The sequence below is a fragment of the Echinococcus granulosus genome (assembly GCF_000524195.1).
Source record: "Echinococcus granulosus chromosome Unknown EG_S00082, whole genome shotgun sequence".
Taxonomy (NCBI): domain Eukaryota; kingdom Metazoa; phylum Platyhelminthes; class Cestoda; order Cyclophyllidea; family Taeniidae; genus Echinococcus; species Echinococcus granulosus.
The window spans coordinates 170,301-179,554 of NW_020170462.1; the positions used below are offsets into that span (position 1 = coordinate 170,301).

Sequence of the window (9,254 nt, forward strand, 5' to 3'; positions counted from 1 at the left end):
ATATTCTGATTAAAGCTACAGAAATGATGTTAGGTTCTACCAAAACACTAGCATATATTATTCCATCTTTAAAATGCGTATTGAATAACATTTTGTGGCTGTACCTGTCAAATAGGAGATAGTTTATGTAAAAGCTAACAAAAGCACTAGTTAAATGACTAACTTCAGGTAGCTCATGAAATACGATTAATATTCGGACCCAGTTGTAATACGATAGTGGTTTGTCCCTCGGTTCTGGTGAGGCGCCACTTTTGTACTTTGAACTAGCCCCCTTGTACCTCGCCGGGTGGGCTGGCCTTTGGGCCATGCCAGTAGCCCAGACACCTTCTCCGTGCTGAATATATATATTCTGCCCGAGTATTGTGTCTTCTTTCGTATTCAGGCAGTCTCGGGACGCTACACAGTCTTACACCCTATATTAGTAAAATTAAACAGTTTTGGTCAAAACAATGATTTGTGCTTTTGCTGCATTTTGTTGAAGAAAAGCATTTGAAAAAAATCAGTGGGCTTGCTTGAATTAAAATCCCATTAGGTTGATGCTTCTGTCTAGTTATAATAAATTGTATCTGTACAATTTGAGGATTTTCGACAGCCCCATATTTTTTAGCAGTATCATTTTAAAAGTTAGGCACTTTAAAAACAACTCAAGTTAATTGCTTGCCAAATTTCTGCTTGAATGTTTTCAGCAAGTCCTACATTCTTAAAGCAATTTTTAATTTACAACCATAATGCCATTGTTAATTATTTCTCCTGAAGCCTGCTCGAGCTTCCCAGTTAACCCACTTGCTTAGAACTCACGATGGATCAAGAGAAGTCCCCCCTAAGTTCTTTAACTCCTTCACAAAGGGCACAATTAGTAGATCAAATGAAGGCAGAAGTAGCTATTGCAAGCACTCGTGAGCTGATGGATGTAAGAAAATGTACGTACTCGACTGTTTCCTTTTTAGCAACTAACTCAAAAGTGCTTTGAAAAGTGCGTATCTAGACCGGGTACTTCTCTCGACAACTCTGAACAAAAGTGTCTGGGCAACTGCATGGATCGCTACATGGACTCTGTAAATTTAGTCTCCAAGGTGTTTGCCAATCGTCTGCGGCAGGAGGCTAACAAATTACAACAACTTTCTTAGCTGACTAGGCTATGGAGCTTTTTGTAGTCTCTTAAGAATTTGTATAGGTTATGTGCAAACACTTTTTTGAATACAGACTTGAGTTAATGAGAGGAAGGAGTCTCTTTGGACTGTAGGTTTGTTCTTCGGCAAAAGGTGAGGGCTTTTCTACGTCGTCTCTTCTGAACTGTGGCGTCTTCGGTTTTCGTACGTTTCAAAAGTGTGGTTAGACACTGAAGACTCTACTCAAAAGCGTATCTCTCGTCTTACTAGTTTTTATGGGTCAAGTCAAGCTTTTTTTCAGAGCTTTGAGTTCGTACTTCCCCGGATGTGTGGCTCTGTTTCATCTTTGTGCATGTTGGGACACTAGAAAACTTGTCCACAAATCTGATTTTTAACCTCGTGTCTTACAGCATATATTTTGCACGACTTTCGCAAAGATAAGGACATCTTATCTGAGGTTCTAATTGGCGTCTTTTTAGCATCACTGATCGAAGTATCGAAGAGTTTTTGTTATTACTTTTCGCAATCTTTAGTTTGCTCTTATTTGGTTTACTGTACTCGGGAATTATTGTTTTGATTTATTCTGATGCCACCTCGGTGGTCAATGCCACTGTAGCTAAATAGGATTTAGGAATTAGAGGTTGTGATTCATTTTTCTTTGTTGTGGCGCGGATCTCTCCTGCTTTGGCCTCGCGGTTGGTACCAAGGTAGAAAACTGAAGCGATTTGTGTGTTGTCACAGTCAATTTCAGGGTAAGGTAAGTGCAATTAAACTGTACTCGACTTGGCTATTGAGCATGTCATGTAGCAGGAACGAGTCCTGTCGGCTGGACAGAAAACACCGCGATCAGATGCCTCATTGATAGACTTAGCCCACACGAGTGGACGAGAAACCCCGTTCACCACGCATTGTTCCACGCTGGCACGCACTACCACAGTCGTCACCAGCCTCCACAATTAACGGTCTCGGGGCTGAATTGGCCAGCGATGTGTTCCATAAAAATCTAGTACCTCCCCTTTATTGCCTACCCGTGAAACGGAGATCTCAAGCTGGCTCCAACCCCTATCGTGTGAACAGTAACCGTCTAAGCAGAATGTCGAGACTAAACCCGCTTATCCGTAAGAAAGTAAATCTTATTCACTTATTAATGCTACTTAGTAGTCACGGCACCTCTTTCTAATCCCTTCGATTCTACACCCTATAGCACACCCGGGCGGGAATTTGTAAGGCCGTTTGGTTCCATTCGCCCACCACGTCACCGATTGACCCCGTGTCACCTCTGCTGCGCTAATATTGATCCGGTCACGTGAGACAAACAAGAGACAACCCTTGTAATAATGATGCCCAACGGAGTTGCGAGCCCCGTCCGTCATCAGGAGGATGCGAATGTGGATGAATTTCTCAAGCAACTCCTCGACGGACCGAGTATGCGTTTTGATGAGACCCTCCTTAGACCAGTGGAATGTGGCGGTGTGCAGATTCCCGTCCCCCTCGGCGCAGTGTTCGTGACCCTCCACCGAAAGCACAATGAGCAGATGTCCGGCGAGCCCTTCTACAGCTTTCTGCAGGATGGAAACTTTGATTACAACATTAGCAGTGACATGGAGGATGCGGAGCTAGGCGCCACTCTTGATACCCTAGTGTCATCAAATATCACCCTAGAGGAGTGTTACAACACTCTGGATAAATACGATGCAGGGGCGCTATACCGACTCCTCTATCGTCTTATGCGCCGCCTCTCCTTTAAACCCTTTCCCATCTCTGGCAGATCCTGTGAAATTATCTCTACTATCGACTTGTTTGATGACACAGACCCAGTACTACGAGGCCACCTGAAGTTCTGGGAGAAGGAGCCGATTGGCATGGAGTTCGAGCAGCCGGAGTCCTTTCAATTACCGGAAATTGATGACGAGAACAGAAAAAATTGGTAAGGGAGACCATCAATGTATGGCAATGGCGACACGAGCGTATTAGAGCAATGAATATGCTGAACAACTGTCTCTTCCATGATCAGCTACTGGTAGAGGATGTCAGAGTGCGTCACATGCTGCGTTTTATTGTGGCAAATTTGGTAGAACTTGTAAAAAGTTATGCTAAAAAGGCATTCAAGGAGGAACTCCTACCAAATGACGCAATGCTTCATGTGGCCGCGCTGATGTTACATCCGGTGGAGATGAGGCGAATAATTTGTCGCATTGCCAGAACCTTCAGTCAAGTCCTCTTTCGACTGGAGATCAACTGGGTGACCAATAAGGTGCGTCAGTATCCCTACCGTCAAGACCGTGTGACCTGGGCCTGGGAACGCGCAATTTGGGACATGCAGGCCCACATTCTGAAGAACGCTCTCTGTGTCAACTACTCAAACTTTTGGAATCCACGCGTGGAGTTGAAGGAGAAGATCATTCATGATAACAAGGAGTGTAACCAGGCCGCGTGTGCGTGTAGATTCTTTGTGAATCCTGCATTACCCTGAAATGCTCTCATTTAGTCCCGTGTTGTAGGCTTGACATAAGGTGGCGGCAAAGCAAAAAACCCGATTTGCGTTCTGTCTGATTATGTTGTTCATCTCGTTGAGGGGGCATAAATACGTATCAGAGGCCAATTTTGGGCAAGTAAGTAAACTAAGACAACTTTAGGGCTCCAGAAATTGTTCCGGGAGAAAACTTCAATGGTGTTATCTTCAAAGGCTTGACTACTTAAATGCTACTACTTTTATTATATAAGTAGAAGCATTTCCCTAAGACTACCTCACGCTTACTAACCTATTAAAGCGGCATAGCCTTTAAATACTGATTAGAATGAGTCCTTTATGACACGGATCTATAGCGGATCTCTGACCTGCCTCACAGCAATCACTCGTACATTAACAAGATAACTGATACAGTCCCCTATTCGGTGACTCCATACATCTTTTATAATTCCACACTACCGTGGCTCTCGCCCCCACTCCAGCGCGTGCCCTTATGCAGAGGGCGAATGACCTCAAACGCCGTCAACAAAACTGACGTGGATTTTTGCCATGCCAACCGGAGCATCGCTGTCTAGTGTGGTGCTTTTAAAGCGGTCACACTCGTGATGCGCTAACAGTCACACCCTAAGTTATTACTCTTGAAGGAAAAGAGAAGTCACTAAAATTGAATTCGTTGTTTGAGTTTTCGCCCCCAAAACTCAAATATTATGCGTGGAGATAAGTCCAACTTAAGACAAACTTGGCCTGAATACGGCGTTTATTTAGCAACTTTTGCAGGATTTTCCCGCTCAGTTGTACTTTTCCTTCATTTAAAAAGTCCCGATACGTATTAAAATGGCAGAAAATCTTCGGGAACCTAAATGCAAAGCCCCCGGAAATCTGGTATCTAAATGGCAACACGTTGCGCCAAAAAATAGCTCTAAATTTAACATATAGGGGCAGTAAGCAGATCAGCGCAGGTGTAGTTTCGTGCCTATAAGTCGAAAGAAATAAGAGGTGAATTAAAGGGCCGTATTTTTAACCAATTAAGAAAGTGACTTGACTGATCTTGACGGTGAGTGGCGTGGATATGAGCGATGAGAAGGGCGGAGGTCGCAAGGCGCCATGGGCACTCCATGCATAGGAAGCGCCGCGCGACTTGTAAATAAAAAGGTTACTTATTTTTTAAGCAGTAGTAACTTAAACCAGGCAGCATTCCAGTGAGTTTCCAATTTACCGGCAATCTAAACAGCAGTAAAACAGTTAAAGAGTTCCAAATTATCGGCCGAACAAACAAACATTACTTAGTCGGAGATGCAAGACTTTGCGCCATACCACTTGATTCAAAAAGCTCTAGATGTCATTAACGTTTAGTTTATAAGACTCGATGCTAAACTTGCCCAAACATAAAGGTCGTAGTGACGAGTGAACGAATTTGCCTTTGTACCAGTTCTCATGTCTGAAAATACACTGAGAAAAACATGATAGTAAAAGTGGGTCTGCACTGTGCGGGCTCTACAATCTCCCTGCTTTCGGTTGGCATCTTGGTGCCACGTCGCATTCTGCTCCGAACGGTGGGCAAGAACATTTGCCTAGAGGCTGCATGGAGAGAAGGACGTAGCATGCGTAACGGTCAGGACCTTTAAAGGGTGTAATCAAGATGCTAAAGCCACATCTCGTCCCATAGTTGATTATAAAGACCTATGAGCCCCAATTTTATGGGGCTTTAACGTAATAGACAGATGGGGAGAGGCAAGGCTACCAATTTCCAAGCATAAAAATGAATATAATGAGTTTCTAAGCATAAAGATATCATCATAGGTATCGTCAAGTGATTACAAGAACTTTTCTCTCACTGTGCTTTACTGCCATGTGGAGCTGGAGCGTGGGCCTTCATCTTGGTGCACTAAGTGAAGGTGCCATCGCACTTCGGGCACATGTAGGATTTTGGCACGGGCCGTGGCGGTGCCGATGACTTGACTTTTACTGCGAACCGGCCAAATCGCACTTATTCCGTGTGAGTAGTAGAAAGGCCCTCAGACTATAACAGTCCGCCAAATGAAAACGATTTTTGAGGTTTTTTCATTAAAGAGAAATTACTAACTATACATTCCAGTTGTAGGACTTAAGGAGAAAGAAACCACTCAATTTTTACGGCTTGATTATGGATTTTATGTCCTTTAATTAACCCCCTACCAAAGCAATAAGCCAATATCCGAATACTGCTACTTAAACTAGATAAGTAGGTGACTCTCAAATCAGGCATCTAAACACCAAAATTTGCTGAGTCTACTTAATGCCAATCATGGTAGCATAACTCACAACGATGTTTCATGCAGATATGAGCGGTTAAGCTGGCCGTTGTGACGAAACTCCTGGAGCAATCTCGACACACGAAATGACGTAAAACTAAAACGAGGAGGAAAATAAGAATATTTGCATGATAAAAAACAGCAATGCCAAATCGCTAATAAAATGTGAAAATTTGCAATTTAATCAAATTCTAAGGACATGCTCCAAGCATGAAGAAGCAATAGTAAAATTTGAAAATGGCTGAACTCACTGCCATGTAGGGTGCGCGCGTGCAGTTCCAGCTCTGTGTGCCAGGTGAAGGCCGCTTGGCACTTCGGACAGACGTAGGGCTTGAGTTCGCGATTGAGTCGGCGACTCAAGCTTCACTATTTAGGAAAGGGAGAACACGCTTCTCTTACTAATTGTGACGAGGGTTTGAACAAAATTGCCTGCCAGGAGGGAACTTCTTCAAACCGTCATTTAACTTTATACAAATCACGTCAATCACAATTATTTCATTTGAGGGTAGCTTCTTACGAGGTGTTTGACAGGGAAAAACATTGGTAATTAAAGTAGCAAAGTTGAGGACACATTGCTGCATTAGCCATCCAAACCAGTCAGCTACTTCTTCTCCAAGATGTCCAAATCAAGCTAGTTTTCAGGGCAACCAACTTTTGTGAGGACTGACTTACCCGAGTGAGACAATTGCATGTGCTCCACAAGTTCACTTTGAAGCAGAAACGATTCAAAACAGTGGAAACACGGAATCCGTACTAGTGGAGGTCCATTCGCATCACTGGGTAGTGTGGCGTCATTTAGAGGATGGCGATCATTAAAACTGTTTTCAACTCAGCAGATACTTACCACCATTCAGTTCCTCTGTCGAGCTGACCAGCGGAAAGTGTCCTGAATAGATGGCCAAGGGCCGCGTCTACTGAATTCATGTAAGTAGGTGCTACCGTCAAATGTTTGCAACCTCACCTTTCACATCTTCATCTTCGTCTTCCTTTTCCACTTTAAGACCCTTTAAATGAAGTAAACTGGTGTGTTCCTTTAATTCATTCTCAAGAATGAATTTTTCATCGCATAGTTGGCAGGAGAAGCGCAGGAAAACGCCCTCTCTTCTCGCATCTTAAAAAGATAGTACATAGCCATTTAAAACCCTGTCACCCTTTGACGATTCCAGTGAGGAAGTAACACGTGCCTCATTTAACGGCATTTTTCGAGAAGTGTCTGAAACAAGAGACAATTGGCAAGCTGGAAAATGCGGGACCTACTGAGATGCATTCATAAGAAGTATACCACCTACTTTTCGAGTTAACACAGTGGGCCTCTTTCATGTGGGTCTCCAGTTCGCAATGCCAGATAAAGGCTGTCCCACAAGTGGTGCCTTCATAGGGTTTTGGAATCGTTAGCGGTCTAAGTCCCGGTGACTCCTGATTCACCCTTATAGGAACTGAAATACAAGTACAGGAAAGGAAATTTCTTTCTTTATTTTATCCGGAGGCCAAACGAAAAAGGGATCCTAAAAAATAATCTCATTAGAGTGACTTCTCTTCATGTGATGGCTGAAAAAATTTTCATCATCGAAAGCCTTCTTACAAATGGAACAAGTAAACGCCTAAGTGACTGAAGAAAGGAAATAAGTAAAAAAATGACTTCCAAAGTATTTAAATTACTATTTTTAAAATACAGTTATAAATTGATAAAGGACAGTCTTGTAGAACTGGCATGAAATGGGCTGGAAGTGAGGCGGAAACAAGAGAGAGAGTATCGTACTAGCAGGCGGATGCCTACCCATCTCCCCCTTGGAACACTTGGAATATAAATAATTGCAAGCATTCAACAGCCCCCTACAGGTTTCAAGCAAGTCAATGTGGCGAGATACACCAAAACCGCAAGAAATCTTCTGGTCAACTAGAAGTAAAAAGGGAAACTTACGCGAGGCGATATTGACTCTCAGATCCTTGACACTGTAAAATAACGTATCGCAATGATCACATAGCAGTCGATTTTAAACTAAAGCAAATTTTCGGGGCTATATAACCTTTAAAATGGACTTAGTCACCAAAGGTAAGGGGGGAAATTAAATTACTGAAATGGCCTCCTAGATAAAGGGAACTTTTGGCACGATTCTGTCCGCCTGTGGACAAAAAGTGACGTTACAGCGAGAAGGAACAAGTTTCGAGGGGTGAAGCAACTACCGAGATTACCCGTATGCTTCATCGTGGTGTGGATTTTCAGCGCGCCTCTTCCCCGGTATGTGACATCGCAAATATCACATCGGACCTCAACCTTCCCTAAAAGACGAAACAAAACGCCTACTGAGCATGCAAAAGTAGTAGTTCCTACACGACCCTACATCTAGAGAAAAAGTAAAGGGTCATGGGGTATTTGAGATTTCTTCCATTTCCTTTGTAGGTTTAACTGCAGCGACCGCTAAATTGCCCCTTGATGCAAAAAAATGCAACTCTAGAGCTGTTGAATTCCACAATCTGCCTTGCAGGTGCTAGGCAGAATTTCATGAAAAAGTTAATGAAAAGTTCTTATTTCTACCAGGTTGATTATAAACCCTCAGCCAAATCATGATGGCCAACACAGAAGTGTCCATAGAAGAAGGTGCAAACAATGTGTGAGAGAGGATAAGGACTGTGTAGTAGACTGTGGTGATAAGGCAGTTCGGTTAAGTAATTTCTGTCAGTAATCCGTCAGCCTTGCTGCACATCAAGGAAGAAGATTTCCATCCACACGTACACTCCTTACCATGTCTTCGGAGGGGATCCAAAAGCTAAGTGATCATAATACTTACCTAGTCACATAATTTTGCAAACGGCATTCAAATAGTGGGTCTCAAGTTCTCACCCTTATGTAAGCTAAATATATATTTTCAAAGACCTTTCAACGTCTCAAAGACGAGTTTGCAAACAGTGCAACCATTTCTTAAGCCAGATAAAAGGATTTTAAAAAACAATAAAATTAAGTATCCACATTTGAATGCACTTTACAGGTGGGAATCGGCCTAAACTCAAGTTGGTAGAATTTTTGCTTGTGTCGAGAAAGCTCCTCTTGGTTAGCAAGTTTTCTGCCACAAATACCGCATGCAACCGGTTTTTTTTCTAAAAGGCATACTGAAGGCTTTCCTTGCACCTCAACAGAAAAAAAATGATGCCCAAATGCATTTTCTTAAAGTAGCAGAATAAACGCAGCATTATGGACAATTTCCATATGAAGTTTGAGACACGAAAAGGTACGAAAAGTCCGGTGACAAATAACAAATCGTTTTTCCAGTTCTAAAATTTGGCGCAAGTACAGTGGCATGGGAGGCCATGGGAGGCAGACAAGGAGACAGGGCAACAGATAGATAGGCTTCATTTTCAAGCAAGATAGAAGCTAATGCTAGCTCA

At 42.9% G+C, this 9,254-nt stretch overlaps 3 protein-coding genes across 3 annotated transcripts in view; 2 read left to right on the plus strand and 1 right to left on the minus strand. All coding sequences in view use genetic code 11, as the record gives it.

Moving 5' to 3' along the window:
- Positions 1 to 799: 799 nt before the first annotated feature.
- EGR_07612 (Mitochondrial import inner membrane translocase subunit Tim13) lies at positions 800 to 1,127 on the plus strand (the record flags this gene model as incomplete). Its single annotated transcript, XM_024496861.1, has 2 exons — positions 800 to 910; positions 948 to 1,127. 2 exons carry the CDS (start codon positions 800 to 802, stop codon positions 1,125 to 1,127), a joined length of 291 nt encoding a protein of 96 aa, XP_024348717.1.
- A 1,319-nt stretch (positions 1,128 to 2,446) lies between these two features.
- On the plus strand, positions 2,447 to 3,582 carry EGR_07613 (hypothetical protein; the record flags this gene model as incomplete). The annotated part of the gene is made up of 2 exons (XM_024496862.1): positions 2,447 to 3,036; positions 3,321 to 3,582. 2 exons carry the CDS (start codon positions 2,447 to 2,449, stop codon positions 3,580 to 3,582), a joined length of 852 nt encoding a protein of 283 aa, XP_024348718.1.
- Positions 3,583 to 5,541: 1,959 nt separating this feature from the next.
- The window catches only part of EGR_07614 (Zinc finger and BTB domain-containing protein 48), a gene marked incomplete at both ends in the record, with an annotated part of 4,948 nt that continues 1,235 nt past the window's right edge, over positions 5,542 to 9,254 (minus strand). Inside the window, 7 exons of the mRNA XM_024496863.1 lie at positions 5,542 to 5,599; positions 5,881 to 5,967; positions 6,122 to 6,236; positions 6,543 to 6,688; positions 6,715 to 6,805; positions 6,832 to 6,981; positions 7,160 to 7,306. Of these exons, the coding sequence (XP_024348719.1) occupies positions 5,542 to 5,599; positions 5,881 to 5,967; positions 6,122 to 6,236; positions 6,543 to 6,688; positions 6,715 to 6,805; positions 6,832 to 6,981; positions 7,160 to 7,306 (794 nt within the window). The remainder of the gene's footprint in view (positions 5,600 to 5,880; positions 5,968 to 6,121; positions 6,237 to 6,542; positions 6,689 to 6,714; positions 6,806 to 6,831; positions 6,982 to 7,159; positions 7,307 to 9,254) is intronic.